The sequence below is a fragment of the Callithrix jacchus genome, chromosome 22, assembly GCF_049354715.1.
Source record: "Callithrix jacchus isolate 240 chromosome 22, calJac240_pri, whole genome shotgun sequence".
Lineage (NCBI taxonomy): Eukaryota > Metazoa > Chordata > Mammalia > Primates > Cebidae > Callithrix > Callithrix jacchus.
The window spans coordinates 20,949,842-20,972,789 of NC_133523.1; the positions used below are offsets into that span (position 1 = coordinate 20,949,842).

General features: G+C 40.9%; 1 protein-coding gene and 1 pseudogene across 2 annotated transcripts in view; one reads left to right on the forward strand and one right to left on the reverse strand.

Moving 5' to 3' along the window:
• The window catches only part of LOC100415596 (uncharacterized), a 35,291-nt gene that overhangs the window by 11,275 nt on the left and 1,068 nt on the right, over window positions 1-22,948 (reverse strand). The window contains exons 2-4 of one of the 2 annotated variants that reach the window (XM_054249765.2): window positions 3,317-3,647; window positions 2,933-3,059; window positions 2,361-2,456 (exon numbers count right to left, since the gene is read on the reverse strand). In XM_054249765.2, coding sequence (XP_054105740.2) covers window positions 2,361-2,456; window positions 2,933-2,966 — 130 coding nt within the window. In that variant the 5' untranslated portion in view covers window positions 2,967-3,059; window positions 3,317-3,647. The remainder of the gene's footprint in view (window positions 1-2,360; window positions 2,457-2,932; window positions 3,060-3,316; window positions 3,648-22,948) is intronic. The other variant, XM_035285555.3, reaches the window with a different exon arrangement.
• On the forward strand, window positions 7,498-9,303 carry LOC100409258 (G protein-coupled receptor kinase 6-like; annotated as a pseudogene).

Sequence of the window (22,948 nt, forward strand, 5' to 3'; positions counted from 1 at the left end):
TATATATATTTTTTCAGAATATAATCATAGCCTCTGATATATAAAAAAATATTTGGAAATAATTTGTTATATTTTAGATATAGGCAGACAAAAGTGAGTGAAAATCCTATAATCTTTTTTATCTGCCTATTTTCCTTTTTGCCTGCTTACTAATTATTTAATTCACTCAGGCATAAAATGTAAATTCTAGTATATTGTCCTAAATCTCTAAATCTGAAATTACAGACTAAATCAAAATACAAAGTAAAAATGTACAGGGAGACTGACATCACTGAAATGGAAAAATAAAAGGTGTCCTATTTACCTATTTTCTGACAGCAAGAAAATTCATCAGCCATCCATAATAAAAATGCCTTTATGAGAAAAACAGGAAACATGGCTCCAACCTGTAATGACAGCTACATGGTACATAACTCAGAGAACTGCTTCAGGCCAGAATTTCAAGACCAGCCTGGGTTACGTAGCAAGACCCCATCTCCAAAATAAGTGCCCTTAAAAGAGCTTCGAGATCCAGAGAGGGATTTGTAAAACTCTGCTAATGCCCAGGATTGAGGAACATTCTTTTCAGAAAGCATGCTTTTATTCAGGTGGCAAACTACAGGATACCTGTTCTTGGCTATAGACCAGAAAATGGCCCATTAAACTTGATCCCACTGAGAATTCTGAACTTACCTTGTAATCATCCCAAACTCCTCCTATCCACAGTATGGGAGAGATCCTGCCCTTCCAGAGGCCTGAAGGAAGACACCCATTTATAGGCATGCCGGCAGGTCTGAAGATGTTGGCCCTCACTGTGGTCCCTGAAGCAGTTCCATGACTCAGTTTTAGTTCCCTGAGCCACAGTGCACGGCAAGTTCTGCTTCTGTAGAAGCCCACAGTGACCTTGGGAAATCCTCTCTGGTACTCAGTGGAAGCCAAACTCATCTACATCCTAATATAAAGCCTACCATATGCAGACCCAATTGCAGAAAGCTGCCCTACATTCTGCCAAACAAAGCCAAGTCCTAAAGAATATTCACTCTGTTCCAAAATAAAATGGGAATTACAACTACCCAATCCCCTTGTAACAAGCCAACTACATGTGGACCTTAATGCAGACCCAAAGGCCTTTGTGATCAAGCTACAGCCTCTCTACACTACAAACACATGGGGCATCCCATCACCCTGGGGACTCGACAAAAGACCTTCACTTTCTGAAACCAGTTTATAAAAACTTGAAGAGGTGTTTGCGCCTTCAAATTCACAGACCCAATGCAAAAGTATATTGTGCCTATTCTCAATGCTTCTATTTTAACACAGCACTGAAAGTAGGTGCAATAAAAATTGGCCAAAAAAAAATTTTTAAGTCATTGAAATTAAAGACAAAAAAGTACAAAGTTGTTTTATTTAGATCATTTGATCTTAAATTAAAAAAAAAACATAAACAGTACTTTAAAACCTAATTAAAGTAATAATTACACAATAAATTAGCAAAATAGAAAATTAACATAGAAGTATAAGTTATGGTTCCATACACTTTAAATAAACTATCTGATAAAATAGAGAAGGAAGGCAATCTTACAATAGCACTAAAATAATAAATTTCTAAGAACAAATGTAATGTAACCAAGGAGCTTAAATATATTTCAAATAAAAGATATATCAATTAAAAACTTGAAATGAAAAAAATAAATATAAAAACATTTTATGTCTATTGATTGAAAGAATATTGTTAAAGTGCCATGTTATCTATAGTGGTCTTTAGATTCAATAAACTCCCTATCAAGATTCCAATATTTTCTACAATAATACAAAATACAATTCTAAATTTCACGTAGCACTACAATAAATGTTGAATAGCCAAACCAATCTTAAAAACAAAGAAAAAAGCAGAACATCATAATTTATAATTTTAAACTATACTTAAAGACTATAAAAGACAAAATGTATTGTTCAGAAAAATTAGCCATACAAAAATAATGGAACAGAAACCACTACTCCCACACATCTTAGACATGTCAAAAGAGAACTTAAAAAACAGTTTAACATAAAGTTTCTCAAAATTATGCAGCCATCTCTGTGTTTTCAAAAACAATAAAAAAGTGATCATATTTTGCAGTCGCTTATATGCCACAAGCAGGCTGTCACTGTAAATGTGAAGAAAGATCACTGAAGGGAAAGTAAACTTTACAGATTTTTAAAAGATAATACAGAAGATGCTTCCATGTGAGAGTACAGAAAACCAAAAATAAAAAATCAGCCTTCCCAAAAACTATTTCCTTTGAAACACAGACTTCCAAATCATTTTAAGAATGGGCTTTTTTCTTATTTTATACCTCTCATCTGTGTCGTCTGTTGTACTCATTTTCACTCTCACCTACCTGGGGCTTCGGCTACCATCTCACGTCTCTTCACATTCCAAGGTTCTTTTCCTTGCTCCAGACAGGTGATCAGGTCTGGCTTAGAGGCAGCAATACCTGTTTTATTAAAAATTACATGAATCTTGCTTGTATTCTCCAATTACCAACCTAGTAGTGTGCTCAGTAAAAAGAATATAATAGAATATTCTAGCAAAATACCTCTAAAATACTAATTTATAACAAAAAATTTAAAATTTTTAGAAAATATTTCAATTTTGTAAGTTCTCAATTTCACTACCTGGTACTACTAAATCAAAAATTAGTGGTGGCAATCAGATTTTAAGATGTGGGCAACAGTATGTTATACCACTCAATTTCTAAAATTAATGCTAATCTAGAGTGAAGGACACAGATCAGCTCAGGAATGTGGAAAGTTCAGGGCAAAAACACCTTAAAATTCTTTTTTACTAGACAAATCTTGATTTTTGTTTCCTTAAACAGATCTGAAAGCAAAAATTCTTCTACAAAAAAAGAAAAAGAAAAGAAATAAAACTTAGAGTATACAGGAAATTGTGTATTGAAGTTATGCTCACCCAGGAAGACCAGGTTTCTGTAGTTCTCTAACATCACATTTCTGTATAAATTCCGCTGTGCAGTGTCCAGGCATTGCCACTCCTCCAGACAGAATTCTATGGCCACTTCCCTAAATGTCAACACTCCCTGAAAAACATACCCACACATGCATATTTACCAAGTGACCATGAGCAGAATTTTTTATTTGACTCAAGGTAAATCAAGAATAACGATAACTGGTTCTTACTTACAGGAGTGACTGACAATATCTAATAAATAACTTTCAACACAGTTGGCTGATCGATCCAAGATGGCCGACCACTAACAGCTCAGGATTGTAGCTCCCAGTGAAAGCTCAGAGAACGAGACGACGCCACACTTTTAGATGAATTTTCGTCACTCACCGATCAGCTGATTCCCAGTGGAGGAGCCCCACGGGTCGCCAGCGTGACTCTTGTGGCCTCCGCAGCGGTTTTGCCGGCGCCTCGGCGCAGCAGCTCTTCATGCAGAGCCAACGGGACTGCTTCCCCTACTGACCGGAGTTTGGAGCTCCGGGAAGTCAGAGCCACTTGTTGCAGATTCAAGAGGGAAGCCAGACCAGAGATTCCAGGGCAGAAGAGCACCATCAGTCTTATCGCTGCTATTTAGGCTGCCACAGTGGGTTGCTCGGATCCCAGCACTGGGAATCAATAAGTTGGACGTCGACTCAGAAACCTAATTAGAAAGGCAGTTCATCTACAATGAAGGGAAAAAAACAGCCTAAGAAGGCGGAGTATACTCAAAATCAGAACCCATCAGCAACAGAACAAGCCCTGATGGAAAAGGACTCATCAGCAACCGAACAAGCCCTGATGGAAAAGGACTCATCAGTAACGGAACAAGCCTTGATGGAAAAGGACTGTGTACCATTATCTGAAGTAGGCTTTAAGAGGTGGATGATAAGAAACTTCTGGGAGTTAAAGGAACTTGTTCTAACCCAATGTAAAGAAACTAAGAACTTGGAAAAAAGGTTCGATGAAATGTTGAAAAGAATAGACAATATAGAGAGGAACACAAATGAACTTATGGAGTTGAAAAATACAACACGAGAACTCAGTGAAATATGTACAAGCTTAAACAGCCGAATGGATCAAGCAGAAGAAAGGGTATCAGAGGTCAAAGATCAACTTAATGAAACAAAACAAGACAAGAATAAAGAAAAAAGGATAAAAAGGAATGAGCAAAGTCTCCAAGCAATATGGGACTATGTGAAAAGACCTAATATACGCTTGATTGGTGTACCTGAATGTGACGGAGAGAATGAAGTCAAGCTGGAAAATACTCTCCAGGACATTATCCAGGAAAATTTTCCTAATTTAGCAAAGCAGGACACTATTCAACCCCAGGCAATACAGAGAACACCACAAAGATATTCCTCAAGAAGACCAACCCCAAGGCACATAATTGCTAGATTCACCAAGATCGAAACGAAGGAGAAAATATTAAGGGCAACCAGAGAGAAAGATCAAGTTACCCATAAAGGTAAGCCTATTAGGCTTACAGCAGATCTCTCAATGGAAACCCTACAAGCTAGAAGAGAGTGGGAGCCAATATTCAATATACTTAATCAACAGAACTTTCAGCCCAGAATTTCATATCCTGCCAATTTAAGCTTTACATTTGAAGGAAAAATAAAATTTTTTAGGAACAAGCAAGCACTCAGAGATTTTATTACCACCAGGCCTGCTTTACAAGAACTTCTAAAAGAAGCACTATACACAGAAAGGAACAACCAGTATGACCCTTTCTAAAAATACACCAAAAAGTAAAGAGCATTAACATAAAGAAGAATTTTTATCAACGAAAGGACAAAATAGCCAGTTAATATCAAATGGCAGCAACCCTAAATTTAAATCGACCAAATCTCCCAATCAAAAGATACAGACAAAATCTAACGGTATATCCAAAGATATACATAGACTCAAAATAAAGGGTTGGAAAAAAAAAAGTACCAACCAAATGGAGAGCAAAAATAAATAAATAAAAAGCAGGAGTTGCAATTTTCACATTTGACAAAATAGATTTCAAAGCTACAAGGATACAAGGGTAAAAGGATTAATGTAATAATAAGAGATCTTAACACCCAGATACATAAGACCCATAATGAGATTTAGATTCAACGAGACAGAAAATTGATAACGATATCCGGGACTGGAACTAAGATCCAGAACAAATAAACTCAATAGAGCTCTCCATTTTAAACACACAAAATATACATTATCCACAAAATCTAACGATATATCTAAAGATATACAAAGACTCAAAACAAGGGGATGGAAAAAAACTCACCAACCAAATGGAGAGCAAAAATAAATAAATAAAAAGCAGGAGTTGCAATTCTCACACTTAATAAAATAGATTTCAGAGCTACAAGGATGCAAGGGTAAAAAGATTAATGCAACAATAAGAGATCTTAACACCCAGATACATAAGACACATAATGAGATTTAGATTCAATGAGACAACAAATTGATAACGATATCCAGGACTTGAACTCAGAGCCAGAACAAATAAACACAATAGAGTTCTCCAATTTAAACACATAAAATATGCATTAACCACTTTAAAAACTCAAAATATTGATCGGCCATTATTGAAACCCATTTTAGGAATGAAGTAATATTCCTTTTTCCCTCTTTTTCTTTTATTTCCCCTTCTTTTTCTCTTTTTCCCTCAAAAAAAAAAAAACACACACACACACAAAAAAAAAGAAGCTTGCCTTAAAGACCTAACCACAAAAAAAAAAAAAAAAAAAAAGAATCCCTAAGGAGCAGCTTTGACAAACAGCTTCCTAGTGATCTTACTGGGAACGATTCAGATTTCAGTTCCCCCCAGTAGACGTCTATCACTGTTTCCCAAATTCTGTGTGCATCTGAGTAATCAAAGAATTTAAAAAACTGAACCCCAAATACTGCCCGGATCATGTAATCCAATAGATCTCAGTTGAGGAATTGACTTTATAAAATTTCTTTTTTTCTTCTTTCTTTCTTTCTTTTTTTAAAAAAAAAAAACAAGAAAAGAAACCTGAAGAACTTTCTAGCTATTAACCACATATAAACAAAAGCCAAAAAAAAAAGGAGTGACTGACAATATCTAATAAATAACTTTCAACACAGAAATATTCTCTAATGTATCCTCTAACTGTGAGGAAAGACAGTGGCGTAAGATCTTCAACATCAACATATAGATGGTACTTTTCTGGACAATGAAGTATAAAACTGAGGGCATAAATACATGTACATTTTTGAGTGCTATCTTTACATTATACAGAATGAGTTGGGTAAATTTTTCAGATGAAAAAGACATACCGAGTTAGAAAGTACTGCTCAAATTTTAATGTGTACAACAAAAGGCAGATCTTAGTAATGCAGATTATTTTTTCAAAAAAATCTGGAATAAAATCTGAGTCTCTACCAAGCTCACTACTAATGCCAGTGTTTTTGGTCAAAGAAAACTATTCTGACAAACATCCAGTAAGTGCAAGAGCCTGCGGATTTTTCAGTGTTTCTGGCCTGTAAAGAAAGATGAGAGCTTTCATTTTCCAAAGACAGATAAATGCAAAGAAAACCTAAAAAAGGTCAGCTGCCAGATTAAAAGTGATTGTTTATCCACATCAGCAGCATAAAGATACTTAATAATGAAGAGAAAAATAATTGTCTATTAAAAAAAAAACTGTCACAAAGCTCATTAACCAAGCGAGTTATTAACATCAACTGCATGAATACAAATTTCTATGATGCGCTGAGACAAATCAATTCTATGGTGTGCAGAAGGTTACAGCATCACTGCCCCTCAAAAGTAAATTATAGTCTAAATTTAATGATAAAGAAACATCGGTTTGGCTGAGCGCGGTGGCTCATGCCTTTAATCTGAGCACTTTAGGAGGCCGAGGCAGGCAAATCACGAGGTCAAGAGATCAAGAGCATCCTTGGCCAACATGGTAAAACCCCATCTCCACTAAAAATACAAAAATCACAAGCATTTCTATAAGCCAAGAAAGAACAATCAGAGAGTCAAATCATACATGAACTTCACAACTGCTACAAAAAGAATAAAACACCTAGAAATATATTTAACAAGAAATGACAAGGCCCTCTTCAAGGAAGTCAGAGAGTACACAATCAAACGGAAAAACATTCCATTTTTATGGACAGAATCAACATCAGGCTGGGCACGGAGGCCCACACCTGTAATTCCTAGCACTTTGGAAGACCAAGGCAGGTGGATCACCCAAGGTCAGGAGTTTGAGACCAGCCTGACCAACATGGAGAAACCCTAACCAACCTGGAGAAATCCTGTCTCTACTACAAATACAAAATTAGCCGGGTATGGTGGTGCATGCCTATAATCCCAACTACTTAGAAGGCTGAGGCAGGAAAACTACTTAAACCCAGAAAGCGGAGGTTGCAGTTAGCTGAGATCAAGCCACTGCACTACAGCCTGGGCAACAGGGCGAGACTCCATCCCAAAATACCCAGGAAAAGAAAAAAAAGAAATACAGGGCGGCGTCGGCCGGGGAGGTCAGGGAGGCCGCGACACGGTCACCGCTAGCCTAGCCGAGCCGAGCTGAGCCGCGCCGATCGCCATTTGACCCCGGCTCCCGTGCAATCCCGGCCAGCAGCGCCGCAGCCCATGGAGCTCGAGAACATCGTAACAAACACGGTGCTACTCAAGGCCCAGGAAGGTGGTGGTGGGAATCGCAAAGGCAAAAGCAAGAAACGGCGGCAGATGCTCCAGTTCCCCCAAATCAGCCAGTGTGAAGAGCTGCGGCTCAGCCTCAAGCGTGACTACCACAGCCTGTGCGAGCAGCAGCCCATCGGGCACCTGCTGTTTCGACAGCTCTGTGCCACGAGGCCGGAGCTGAGCCACTGTATCACCTTCCTGGATGAGGTGGCCGAGTATGAAGTGACCACGGATGAGAAGCGGAAGGCATGTGGGCGGCGGCTAATGCAGAATTTTCTGAGCTACATGGGTCCTGACCTCATCCTGGAGGTCCCCCAGCAACTGGTGATGAACTGCGCCCAGCGACTGGAGCAGGGGCCCTGCAAAGACCTCTTCCAGGAACTCACCCGGCTGACCCACGAGTACATGGCCCCATGTGCCGACTACCTCGACAGCATCTACTTCAACCGTTTCCTGCACTGGAAGCGGCTAGAAAGGCAGCCAGTGACCAAAAACACCTTCAGGCAGTACCGAGTCCTGGGCAAAGGTGGCTTTGGGGAGGTGGGCGCCTGCCAGGTGCGGGCCACAGGCAAGATGTAAGCCTGCAAGAAGCTAGAGAAAAAGCGGATCAAGAAGCGGAAAGGGGAGGCCATGGCGCTGAAGGAGAAGCAGATCCTGGAGAAAGTGAACAGCAGGTTTGTAGTGAGCTTGGCCTATGCCTGAGACCAAGGACCGCTGTGCCTGGTGCTGACGCTGATGAACGGAGGTGACCTCAAGTTCCACATCTACCACATGGGCCATGCTGGCTTCTCTGAAGCATGGGCTGTCTTCTACACCTCCGAGATCTGCTGCGGCCTGGAGGACCTGCACCCGCAGCGCATCGTGTACAGGGACGCCAGAGAACATCTTGCTGGATGACCACGGCCACATCCCCATCTCCGACCTGGGACTGGCTGTGCATTTACCTGAGGGCCAGACCATCAAAGGCCGTGTGGGCACCGTGGGCTACATGGCTCCAGAAATGGTGAAGAACGAACAGTACATATTCAGCCCTGACTGGTGGGCGCTAGGCTGCCTCCTATATGAGATGATCGCAGGCCAGTCACCCTTCCAGCAGAAGAAGAAGATCAAGCCGGAGGAGGTGGAGCGGCTGGTGAAGGAGGTGCCCGAGGAGTATGGAGCACTTTTCCCCACAGGCCTGCTCACTCTGCTCCCAGCTACTCTGCAAGGACCCCGCCGAACGTCTGGGGTGTCATGGGGGCAGTGCCCGTGAGGTGAAAGAGCACCCCCTCTTTAAGAAGCTGAATTTTAAGCGGCTGGGAGCCGGCAGGCTGGAGTTGCACTTCAGGCCTGATCCCCGGGCCATTTACTGCAAGGATGTTCTGGATATTGAGCAGTTCTCCACCGTCAAGAGCGTGGAGCTGGAGCCCACTGACCAGGACTTCTACCAGAAGTTTGCCACTGGTGGCAGGGCAGCGTGCCCATCCCCTGGCAGAAAGAGATGGTGGAGACGGAGTGCTTCCAGGAACTGAATGTCTTTGGGCTGGATGGCTCAGTTCCCCCAGACCTGGACTGGAAGGGCCAGCCACCTGCGCCCCCTAAAAAGGGGCTGCTGCAGAGACTCTTCAGTTGCCAAGATTGCTGTGGAAACTGCAGAGACAGTGAGGAAGAGCTTCCCACCCGCCTCTAGCCCCGAGCCCGAGGCCCCCACAGGCAGTTGGTGGTAGCAGCTACTCCAAGCGCTGTTCACAGTTTTGCACAGTGGTCTTCCCCATTGTCCACTCAAGTTGTGGCCTGGGGAACACAGACAGAACTGTCCCCAGTGTCCTCCGCCCTTCAGCCCCTGGCCTAGCTGAGTGTAGCAAGGCCTGGGCTGTCCCTGGGACAAAGATGCGTCCCTTTGGCTCTTCTCCGTGGAGCTTGGGGCTTTCTGTATTTACGTATTTGTATGAATGTATATAGCGACCTGAGTGTTCTTAATTCCCACCGCAGACCTGGCGCCCCTGCCTTGGCTCCTGGGGGCAGCCAGCCCTGGCTGGGAGAGTGGGAGCTGGCAGAGGAGCCACTGCCAAACTCAAGGCTCCTCTGGCCCAGTTTGGACAGCCGAGGGTGGTCACAGCCACCCTTGGCATTGTGCTGGGCTGCCCCCCTGTACCTCCCCAGCCACTGAGTAAGACTCATGCCTGTCCCCTGCTGCCCTGGGCTCAGGCTGCTACCCTCTGGGGCCCAAAGCTGTCCCTTCTCAGTGCTTGTAAAAGCTGGATCTGGGGCCTCTGTATCCTGTAGGCCTGTGCCAAAGTGGCCAGAGATTGGGCTGGCTGTGAGACCCAGCAGTCCACTGCCCCAGCCAGCCCAGACAGGTCGAGCTCTGCCTTCCAGCTCCCAGGTCCCTGATGCCGGGCCCTGTCCTGAAGACACCTCTTGCAGAAACGCCCGAGCCTAGCCCTTAAGAGAGGGTGGGGTATCCCAGGACAACCCTCAAACATTCCGGACTCCACTCATAACAATAGACACATGTGCCCAGCAAAAAAAAAAAAAGAAATACAAATAATAATAACTCTTCTGTTAATAAATATCCCTTAATGTAAAAATATCAGCAGTCACTAAAATATAAAGAAAGTGAGAGTCAGGTGCTATGGCTCGTGCCTGTAATCCCAACACTTTGGGAGGCCGAGGCAGGTGGATCACCTGAGGTTGGAAGTTTGAGATCGGCCTGACCGTGGAAAACCCCATTTCTACTAAAATAAAAACACAAAATTAGCCAGCCATGGTGGCACCTGCCTGTAATGCCAGCTACTCAGGAGGCTGAGGAAGGAGAATTGCTTGAATCCAGGGGTCAGAGGTTGTGGTGAGCTGAGATCATACCATTGCACTCCAACCGGGGCAATAAGAAAACAACTCTGTCTCAAAAAAATTAAAAGTAAAAAGAAAGTGGTCCAAATAAAGCCCAAGTTTTTTTGCACACATCTATTTATTGTACTCACCATATAATGCATAAATTCAACCTTTATCCAGTTGCTAGTATAGACCAGAAGTTTCTGGATTGTAGGGACCACGTCTGCTTCATCTACTTTTCTGATGACTATATGAAATGAAAGCAATTGGTTTATGTGTCTGAGTCTCCTGACCTTCTCTTGTTTTTCACTCAAGTACAAGGAAACTGGAGAAACTCTCATTTGGGCACCTACCAAAAATATCTCTTGTATTAGGTGAGAAATAAACACAGAATGAGTCATTTTTCCTAGACTGAGACAGAAGAATTAACCACTTTTGTCAGCCTAACAAAATTCTGCTCTGGGCATTCTCAAATAACTCAAAGATGCCTAGGTGACTGTGAATTGTGATAGGATTCCCAGTGACCCTGTGCTGGTGGCCCAATAAATCAGGCAGGAGAGAGTCAGGCTCTTTTTTTTTTTTTTTAAGATAGAGTCTCCCTCTGTTGCTCAGGCTACAGTGCAATGATGCGATATTGGCTCACTGCAACCTCTGCCTCCCAAGTTCAAGTGATTTTTCTGCTTCAGCCTCCCAAGTAGCTGGGACTATAGGTACATGCCACCAGGCTGGACTAATTTTTATATTTTTAGTAGAGATGGGGTTTCACCATGTTGGCCAGGCTGCTCTCGAACTCCTGACCTCTGGTGATACATCCGACTTGACCTTCCAAAGTCCTGAAACCACAGGCGTGAGCCACTATGCCCAGATGATTCAGGCTGATTCTAAATAAAAAATGGACCTGCCCTGGTGGAGTTCCAGAACCGGGATTACCTGTGATGGTGAGCTAGCTCTTGGGTAAGAGAAAGGACAATACTCTCCTCCAGTATCACATTTTTACACATAGATATAGTTGTGGTTATGGCTCTGGATACTTCATAGTCTTGATCTTTTAAGATGCTTGCTTCCGCTTAAAGATTCTGCCATCAGATTCTCTTTACCCTTAGAGCTGCTCACAGAACTGGTCACTGAATAAGACTTGAAAAACTCAGAGACACACTCTCAAAGGGAGGCTTTAAGATGTCTGTGATGACATCTTGCAATGCAGAAAATGTCCCCTCTTAGTTTTCTATACATTTTCTATCCAAAGTCTACCTTGTGTCTTGTAAATCCCAGGCAGAGGCCAAAACTTATGTGAAGATTCTAGGTAGGATTAAGCTCGCTCTGCATTTTTGGGTGTTACAGCAGTAAAGTACTATCAAAAGAGAGATCTCACGTTGTGTCCCTGGGTGACAAAGCAAGACTCTCTCTTAAAAAAAAAAAAAAAAAAAGTGAATTTGTCAAATGAGAAAAAGAGATAACAGGGTGAACTGATAAAAAGTTGTTTCGTGGCCAGGCACAGTGACTTGCACATATAATCCCAGTACTTTGGGAGGCCAAGGCAGGTGGAACATCTGAGGTCAGGAGTTTGAGACCAGCCTGGCCAAAATGGTGATACCCTGTCTCTACTAAAATTACAAAAATTAACCAGGCATGGTAGCAGGTGCCTGTATTTCCAGCTACTTGGAAAGGCTGAGGCAGAAGAATCACTTGAACTTGGGAGGCAGAGGTTGTAGTGAGCTGAGATCACCACTGCACTCCAGCCTGGAAGACAAAAGTGAGACTTTGACTCAAAAAAAAGAAAAATAAAAACAAAAATAAGGCTGGGCATGGTGGCTCATGCCTCTAATCTCAGCACTTTGGGAGGCCGAGGTGGGTGGATCACCTAAGGTCTGGAGTTTGAGACTAGCCTCACCAAGATAGTGAAACTCTGTCTCTACTAAAAATACAAAAAATTTAGCTGAGAGTGGTGGCAGGTACCTGGAATTCCAGCTACTCTAAAGGCTGAGGCAGAAGAACTGCTCGAACCTGGGAAGCCGACATTGCAGTGAGTCAAGATTGCACCACTGCACTCACACCTGTGCGACAGAGTGAGACTGCCTTAAAAAAACAAGTTGTTTCTCAGGCAGTCTTTTTTTTGTCTTTTGGTCATTAGTTATCATTAGTGTATTATAAAAGAGAGATATGAAAATTATTTACATGATGAAAGATTTTAGAACTTAAGTAGAATGGACTGCATCGCGTTGATGCCATTTCAAAAGTGATTTATTTCAGTCTACATACTTTCTTTTTCTTTTTTTTTTGAGATGGAGTTTCGCTCTTGATACCCAGGCTGGAGTGCAATGGTGCAATCTCGGCTCACTGCAACCTCCGCCTCCTGGGTTCAGGCAATTCTCCTGCCTCAGCCTCCTGAGTAGCTGGGATTATAGGTACCCGCCACCACACCCAGCTAATTTTTTTGTATTTTTAGTAGAGACGGGGTTTCACCATGTTGACCAGGATGATCTCAATCTCTTGACCTCGTGATCCACCCGCCTTGGCCTCCCAAAGTGCTGGGATTACGGGCTTGAGCCACCACGTGTCACCATCTCTAAATAGGAAATAATGCTTGTCACCTACAACTAATTGGGTGTCTCCAAATTCTGAGAGAAGAACTTTAACTGGTTGAATCTCTCCACCCTTTCCTTTAGAACCTGATCCAACAGTGACTACTGTTGCTTGCAATACTTTTCCTTAAACTTTTCCTGGAGGCAGAATGTCTCCATTGGTTAGTTTTAGCAGCACTCCTTTCAAGTAATGCTCAGTCAAAAAATGAAAGAAACAGTAAGTCTTCTTTATTTAAAGAAATAACTTTGACTGTTGATTGGCTATACATCATTAAGGTTTAGGGTACAGGATATAGTGTCTTATGTGGCATTATTAGTTTAATTTATACCTACTTGTGGCAATAGTGAGCAGTTTCAAGAGATAAGATAGTTGAAAGGGGGAGAAAAATATAATTGTGCTCTCATTTTAATGTCTCTCTGAGTCTGATAATTAAAAGGACTTATGTTCCTCAGAAAAAAGTTTCCCAAAATCTCAAGACCTAGATTTATAATTTGAGGCTGCAGATTTAGGTCCAAAATGGGTGGAGCAGCAGCACATGCTACCTACATATTTGAGCATTTTGGCAAGAGGAGAAAAAGGAAAGTGGAGATTCTCGTGTCTACTCAATGCACTCATGTTACTCTAATTGTGTTTCTGGGACCCATGAGCTCCAATCCGTTTCAGGTCTTAAGATACAAGTCACTGAAAGAGGTAAAATGACGGACTGCTCCCCTGTAAAGTTTGTAGTCGTCTCATCCAGCCTCTCTAGAAGTGACTGTAGAGGACTGTAGATACCAAACAGGCAGAGACACGATTCTGCCTACATATTTAGGAGACAGCATGCACTTTACAGGATAACTGTGAATTGACGAAAAGCCTGAAAGGGAAAGGCCCTTCTAGAGTAAAGCCTGGTTGGAACCTTATGTGTTTATATCATGTCTTCTAATTCTAGACAGTGTTTGGAAAATATAATTTAAAAAACTATGTTCCCCAGCCCCAGGAAAACTCCACAATAATACGACTATTAAAAAACAAAACTGTAAGGCCAGGCACAGTGGCTCATGCCTGTAATCCCAGCACTTTAGGAGGCCGAGGTAGGCAAATTACCTGATGCTGAGAGTCTGACACCAGCTGGACCAACAGGAAGAAACCCCATCTCTACTAAAAACACAAAATTTGCTGGGTGTGGTGACGCATGCCTGTAATCCCAGCTACTTGGGAGGTTGAGGCAGGAGAATCGCTTGAACCTGGGAGGCAGAGGTTGCGAGGAGCCGAGATCACGCCATTGCACTTCAGCCTGGGCAAAAAGAATAAAATTGTCTAAAGAGAGAAAGGGAGAGGAAAAGAAAGAAAGAGAAAGAGAGAAAGAAAGAGAAGACAACAAAATTGTAAGCCAGGCGTGATGCCTCACACCTATAATCCCAGCACCTTGGGAGGCTGAGCCGGGCAGATCTCGAGGTTAGGAGTTCAAGACCAGCCTGACAAACATGGTGAAACTCTGTCTCTACTAAAAATACAAAAATTAGATGGACATGGCAGCATATCCTGTAATCGCAGCTACTTGGGAGGCTAAGGCAGGAGAATTGCTTGAACCTGGACACGGAAAGTGGAGATTGAAGTAAGCTGAGATCGAGCCACTGCACTCCAGCATGGGCTACAGAGTGAGACTCTTTCTCTAAAAAAGAGGCCAGGTGCAGAGTCTCACACCTATAATCCAGCACTTGGGGAGGCTGGGATGGGCAAATTACTGAGGTCAGGAGTTCAAGACCAGCCTGACCAACATGGATAAACCCCGTCTCTACTAAAAATACCAAATTAGCCAGGTGTGGTAGAGGAAGCCTCTAATCCCAGCTACTCAAGAGGCTGGGGCAGGAGAATCACTTGAACACAAGAGGCGGAGGTTGCAGTTAATCAAGATTGTGCCATTGCAGTCCAGCCTGGGTAGCAAGAGCAAAAGAGAGAGGGAGGGAGGAAGGGAAGAAAAAAGGAAGGAAGGAAAAAAAGAAAACAAACTGTATAATTACAAAATTAAAACTGACTGTCATAGTCAATCTTCCTAAAAGACTGTAAACACAGAAAGGTGGTCATCATAATTAGTCCACAAGTAGAAAAATATACAGAACCACGTCATACACAGTTCATCCTAAATTCACCTTGTAACTGGGGAGGCCATCCATGTACGCTAATTAATTATATTTAGTGACAGAATAAACTTTTCACATCTTCATGACTGGAGGTAGTTTTGCAACCAGAAGGCTGGTGTCTGCTGAAGGTAGGCTTTTATTTTTTTACAGAAATGCTTGATTAAAGTGCTGTCTTCCTGTCTATGTACATTTGAAAGCAATGGCTCTCTACTGACTGAGCACGGGGCTCTAGCACTCCTGCTTGCCCTCCTCTGGGGGTTAGTGTACTCTCTTCACCCCTACCATCTGCAACTGAGTCACATTCCACAGCACAGAACTCACAACTGGCAACTCACAACTTCGGTGAATGCCAATTTCCACAACAGCACTGCAGTGTCACGTCAGAGAGTAAAGTCTGAGCTGCAAGAGGAGAGCCTGCAGGACTCCTGGGTAGAATTGCACCTTCACAATAATGGAAATCGGAGCAGTGTCTCAACCTCTGTTTCTATTTATAATAATGATGAAAAAAATACTGCTGGATTTCAAGCAGTAGTCTGGATAGAGATAGCTCTAAGAGTTCTCACTGTGACAGCCACCTCATTCACAGACACAAAGGGAAACGAATAGGTCTTCTGAAACAGATACCTAAAGCATTGGAGGTAAAAAAAAAAAAAAAAAAAAAAACAGCTCTCAGCTGGGCATGATAGCTCACACCTGTAATCCCAGTACTTTGGGAGTCCAAGGTGGGAGAATCACTTGAGGTCAGGAGTTCAAGATTAACCTGGCCAACATAGCAAAACCCTGTCTCTATAAAAAATACAACAATTCGCAGGTCACGGTGGTAGGCACCTGTAATCCCAACTACTGGGGAGGCTGAGGTGGAAGAATCACTTGAGCCTGGGAGCTGGAGGTTTCAGTGAGCTGAGACTGTGCCACTGCACTCCAGGCTGGGTGAAAAACAGCTCTCATTTTGAGAAAGATTACATTGAGAGAAATAACATTAAAAGCATCTTCAGAGAAAACTCAGATTAAATAGAAGATTGATCAATTCAGCCAGAAAATAGAACTCTATAAATAATTGCTCTCTAACCAGCATCTTAAGAGAAAACTCAGATTAGATAGAAGATTGATGAATTCAGACAGAAAATATAACTCTATAAACAACTGCTCTCTAACCACTCAAAATGAACAGCTACTATCAGCATTAAAAACATTAATGTGCTCAGGGCAGTGGCTAATGCCTGTAATCCCAGCAGTTTGGAAATGCCTTAATAAAAAAAGAGATGAACAAAACATCCTCCCCTATTTTCACATATGTGAATAAAGTCTCTTATTTTTAATTTATATTTTCTCCTATAACAACCAGGTCACTGGACATGTTCTTGAACTTTTGGACATCTGAATTGTGAATTTGAATTTTTTTTTTTTTGAGATAGAGTCTCACTGTCGCCAGGCTAGAGTGCAGTGTTGGGATCTTGGCTCACAGCAACCTCCACCTCCTAGGTTCAAGTGATTCTCCTGCCTCAGTCTCCCAAGTAGTTGGGACTACAGATGTGTACCACCATACCTGGCTAATTTTTGTATTTTTAGTACAGACGGGGTTTCACCATGTTTGCCAGGATAGTCTTGATCTCTTGACCTTGTGATTCACCCGCCTTGGCCACCCAAAGTGCTGGGATTACAGGCGTGAGCTCCCACTCCCAGTCTTTGAAAGAATGTTTATGGTAAAAAAGCAGAAGAGAGACAGGTGTTATAATAAACTGGTGGGTGCACATAAATAAGTTGTTAGAGACCTATGAAGAGAATGAAATACTGACAAAATAATAGTGGGAGACTACAACACCCATAGGTACTAACGGACACATTATTGAGGCAGAAATTTTTCAAAGATACTAAGACTTAAACTAAACACTTGACCAAATAGTCCTAAATAGACTTCTACAGAACTCTCCATCTAAAAATAACATAGTAAACAGTCTTCTCATCACCATATGGCACATACCCTAAAATTGATCGCACAGTCAGAAGCAAACACTCCTCAGCAAATTTAACAATTCCAAAATTATATGAATCACACACACAGGCCACCGCTTGATAAAACAGTAATTCAATACCAAAAAACCACTTAAATCATATAATTACATGCAAATTAAACAAGCTAAACTTGAATTACTTTTGGGTAAATAGTGAAATTACGGCAAAAACCAAGAAATTCTTTGAAAAAAATGAAAACAAAGATACAGCACACCAGAATTTTTGCAACACAGCTTAGGCTGTGTTAGGAGAAAATTTTATAGCATTAAATGCTTACATCAAAAAGTTAGACCTCAGTTTAGGTCAGGAATTCGAGACCAGCCTAGCCAATATGATGAAAACCTGTCTCTAATAAAAATACAAAACATTAGCTGGGCATAGTGGCGGGCACCTGTAATCCCAGCTACTCGGGAAGTTGAGGCAGAAGAATCGCTTGAACCCAGAAGGTGGAGGTTGAATTAAGCCAAGGTCATACCAATGCACCCCAGCCTGGCTGAGAGAGTGAGACTCAATCTCAAAAAAATTAATAAAATAAAAGATCTCAGTTTAACAACCTATAACAACCATCCCCTAAGCTAGCAGATGACAAGAAATAACCCAAATCATTTCTGAACAAAAGGAGATTTTGACATGAGAAACTATACAAAAGATGAAGAATTGCAGGAGTAAAATCTTGAAAAAAAAAAACAAAAAACATAAACCATTAGCAAGATTAACGAAGAAAAAGGAAAAGATCCAAATAAACACAATTAAAAATGATGAAAGAGACATAACCACTGACCTTACAAAAATATACTGAAGTCTACCATGAACACCTCTATGCATATAAGTTTGAAAATCTAGAAGAAATGGACAAATTCTTAAACAAATATATCCTCTCAACACTGAACATACAGGAAATCAAAGCCCTTAATAGATCAATAACAAGCTCAAAAATTAAATTAGTAATAAGTAGCCTACCAACCCAAATAGCCCAGGACCAGATAGATTCACAGCTGACTTCTACCACATGGACGAAGGAGAGCTGGTACTGTTTCTACTAAAACTCTTTCAAAACATTAAAAGCAGCAGCATTCTGATACCAAAACTTGACAGAGAAAACAAAAGAAGAAAACTTTAGACCAATATTCTTGATGAACAATGATGCAAAAATTCTCAACAAAACATTGCCCAACCAAATTGAGCAGGACATCAAAAAACTAAATGACTATGATCAAGTACGATTTATTTCTGGGATGCAAAGTTAGTTCTACAAGAGATAAGGCATGGTGGCTCATGCCTATAAGCCCAGTAATTTAAGAGGCCAAGGCAGGCAGATCATCTGAGGTCAGGAGTTAAAGACCAGCCTGGTCAACATGGTGAAATCCTGTCTCTACTAATAATACAAAAATTAGCCGGCCGTGGTAGTAAGCACCTATAATTCAGCTGCTTGGGAGGCTGAGACAGGAGACTCCCTTGAACCTGGAAGTCAGAGATTGCAATGAGCTGAGATCATAGCACTGAACTCCAGCCTGGGCAATAGAGTAAGACTCTGTCTCAAAACAAAAACAAAAACAAAAGCACACATGAATTAATAAATGTGATTCATCACATAAACAGAACTAAAGACAGGAACCACAAAATTATGTCAGTATATGCAGAAAAGGCTTTCAAGAAAATTTAACATTTTTATATTAAAAAGCCTCAACAAACTGGGCATGGAAGGTGCATACTTCAAAACGGTAAGTGATCTATCACAAACCCACAGCCCACATATTGGACACACACAAACTGGAATCATTTCTCTTTGAAACCCGGCACAAGAAAAGGATGCCTTCTCTCAACACCTCTATTCAACATAAAATTGGAAGTCCGGGCCTGACAATTAGGCAAGATAAAAAAATATATGGCATGCAAACAGAAAGAGAAGTCAAACTTACTTCTGTTTACAAACAATATAATGCTGTATCTGAAAAACCCTACAATGGTGGTAGAAAAGCTTTCTAAAGTGACAAAAAACTTCAGTAAAATTTCAAAATACAAAATAAATGTACAAAGATTAGTCACATCTCGGTAAATCAAAAACATGCATGCCGAAAGCCAAATCAAAAACAAAATCTCATTCACAATCACTACAAAAAGAATACAATATCTAGGAACACAGCTAACCAAGGAGGTGAACGATCTTTATGACAAGACTGACAAAACACTGCTTAAAGAAGTCAGAGATGAAAGACACAAATGGAAAACCATTTGATGCTCATGGATAGAAAAGATCAATATTATTAAAATGGGAATACTGCCAAAAAATATTACAGATTTAATGCTATTTTTATCAAACTACTGAAAATATTTCTTAACAGAGTTGAAAAAAAAAAATTAAATTTATATGGAACCAAAGAAGAGCACAAATAGCCAAGGCAATCCTAGGCAAAAAGAACAAAGCTTAAGTCATTAACATTCCCTGAATTCAAACTATACTACAGGGCTACAGTAAACAAACAGCATGGTACTGGTACAAAAACAAACTTATAAACCAATTCAACAGAAGAGAGAGCCCAGAAACAACGTCACATACCTACAGCCATCTGGTTTTTGGCAAAGCTAACAAAAGGAATCTGGGAAGAATTCCCTGTTTAATAAGTGGTGCTGGAATAACTAGCTAGCACTATGTAGAAGATTGAAACTGGAAACCTTCATTAAACCATACACAAAAATCAACTTAAGATAAACTAGGCCAGGCGCAGTGGCTCAAGCCTATAATCCCAGCACTTTGGGAGGCCGATGCGGGTGGATCACGAGGTCAAGAGATTGAGACCATCCTGGTCAACATGGTGAAACCCCATCTCTACTAAAAATACAAAAAAATTAGCTGGGCATGGTGGTGCCTGCCTGTAATCCCAGCTACTCAGGAGGCTGAGGCAGGAGAATTGCCTGAACCCAGGAGGTGGAGGTTGCGGTGAGCCGAGATCATGCCACTGCACTCCAGACTGGGTGACAAAAGCGAAATTCTGTCTCAAACAAAAAAAAAAAAAAAAAAAAAGATAAATTAAAAATTTAAATGGAAAACTTCAAATTAAAAACAAACAAACAAAAAACCTGTGAGATAACTTAGAAAATAGCATTCTAGACCTAGAAACTGGCAAAAATTTTAAAACAAAGATGCCAAAAGCCACTGTAACAAAAACAATAATCGACAAATGGAACCTACTAAAGCTAAAAAGCTTCATCACAGCAAAGGAAATCATTAACACAGTAAACAAACAACACGCAGAATAAAAGAAAACATTTGCACACTATGCTTTTGACAAAGGTCCAATACTCATAATTTATAAGAAACTTAAGTTTATAGAAAAAAAAGACCTGAATTAATAAGTAGACAAAAAATATGAAAAAGATGTTTTTAAAAAGACATACATGTGACTAATAAGCATATGAAAAATGCTCATCACTAATGATTACAGAAATTCAAAGAAAAACCACAATGAAATATCATCTTACACCAGTGAGAATGGCTAGTATTAGAAAGTCAAAAAAGAACAGATGTTGGCAAGGTTCCAGAGAAACGGGAGAGTTTATACAATGCCAGTGGGACTGTAAATTAGTTCAACCATTGTGAAAAGCAATGTGTCGATTCCTCACAGAACTCAAAACAGAATTATCTGTTGACCTGGCAACCTCATAATTTGGCATGTACCCAGTAAAATGTAAATTATTCTAAAGACATATGCATCTTCATTGCAGCACTATCACAATAGCAAAGACATGGGATCAACCTAAGTACTTAGCAATTGTATACTGGATAAAGAAAATATTCTATGGTTGGGCATGGTGGCTCACACGGTAATCTCAGAACTTTGGGAGACCGAAGCAGGTAAATTGAGCTCAAAAGTTTGAGACCAGCCAGGGCAACAGAGCAAAACCCCATTTTTACAAAAAATACAAAAAAATAACCAGGCCTGCTAGTGTATGCTTGCAGTCCCAGCTACTTAAGGGGCTAAAGTAGAAGAGGATTGCTTGAGCAATAGAAAAGAAAAAATGGGTAAAGATGAAGTACATAGATAATCCTGGTAAATAGCTATGATTAATAAAATTCTCTAACCTTTTGTGTTCTCCAGAAACTGTTTATGGAAAGAAACAAGCTTTCCATTATGACTTACTTGGGGCTCTTTTTTCTGATCTATCACATAGCCAAACATAGACTCTGCACATTATTTTCTTCTGTTCATTTTAAAAAATTTGCTGAATTTTTCTTCAGTGGTCAAAAGAAAAGACTTTTTAATCAAAATTCACTTAAGTTTGTCTCCTGCCCACAGGCTCCTGAACATTCAGCTACACTCAATCTGAGTCAAAATACAACCCCATGTTATGTCCTTCCTAAGGACATGCTGACTTCAGGGTAAAACATTAACGTAGAATCTGATTTTTTCACCTCTCATTTGCTATTTACCTTCTACCTTCTTTGTAATCTTATTTGTTCCTTTCTATAAAAGAAAGCCCTTGTCTGTCTGACTTTGTAAGTTTTACAGATCTTATATTACGTATTTTCTTCTGTTGGAATACTCCTTTGGAATTAATTATTATTATTTTTTTCAGACAAAGTCTCACTCTGTCACCCAGGCTAGAGTGCATTGGCATATTCTTGGTTCAATGCAACCTCCACCTTCCAGGTTCAAGCTATCCTTCTTTGCCTCAGCCTTTCGAGTAGCTGGGACTACTGGTGTGTGCCACCGCACCCAGCTAATTTTAGTCTTTTTAGTAGAATTGGAATTTCACTGTGTTGGCCAGGCTGGTCTTGAACTCCTGACCTTGTGATCCACCTGCCTCAGCTTCCCAAAGTGCTGTGATGACATGTGTGAGCCACTGCTCTCAGCTGGAATTTAATTTTTTTACATAAATCTAACTTTGCTTTATGTTAAACAGTCTAGAAACTGCTTCAAAACAATAACAACTTCATCTTCACAAAAATCCTACCAGTTATTTTCCTTCTTATCCTTAACTGCATTTGCCTGTGGGTACCCAGCTTTACAGGGTTCTGTAGCTTCTCTTAGGTTTTTTTTTTTTTGAGACAGAGTTTTGCTCTTGTTACCCAGGCTGGAGGGCAATGGTGCGATCTCGGCTCACCGCAACCTCCGCCCCCTGGGTTCAGGCGATTCTCCTGCCTCAGCCTCTTGAGTAGCTGGAATTACAGGCATGCGCCACCAGGCCCAGCTAATTTTTTGTATTTTTAGTAGAGACGGGGTTTCACCATGTTGACCAGGATGGTCTCGATCTCTTGACCTTGTGATCCACCCGCCTCGGCCTCCCAAAGTGCTGGGATTACAGGCGTGAGCCACCGCGCCCGGCCGCTTCTCTTAGTATAAAGGATTCTTCCACGGCTGGGGTGACTAGGCTGGGACATCTTCAAGGGAGGCTCTTTAGAAAACAATTAATTGGGCTGCTAATAACCTTCTTTGGGAGGTTTAATATAAGCCTTAGATTGGAGGCACTAGGCTCAAGCTTTGATTTCCATGTCACAGTTATTAACTTTGTTTTTGTAACTACGTGTGTGAAAAATTCAGCAACATTACTCAAACAATGTTTATCTAAAGGGATGAAATTATAAGGTGCTTACATTTTACACTTCAACGAGAAAAGCAAAAGTATCTATTCCTTTCAGACAATATATGTGTTATTCTAAATTTTTTCATTAAAAATATATAGTAAACAATTAGTCATATGGGAAAATTTCTAGGAGGTACCAAGTTTTATCTCATAAAATGTAGCATGAAATTCAGAAGTCAAGATAACAGGATACAGAAC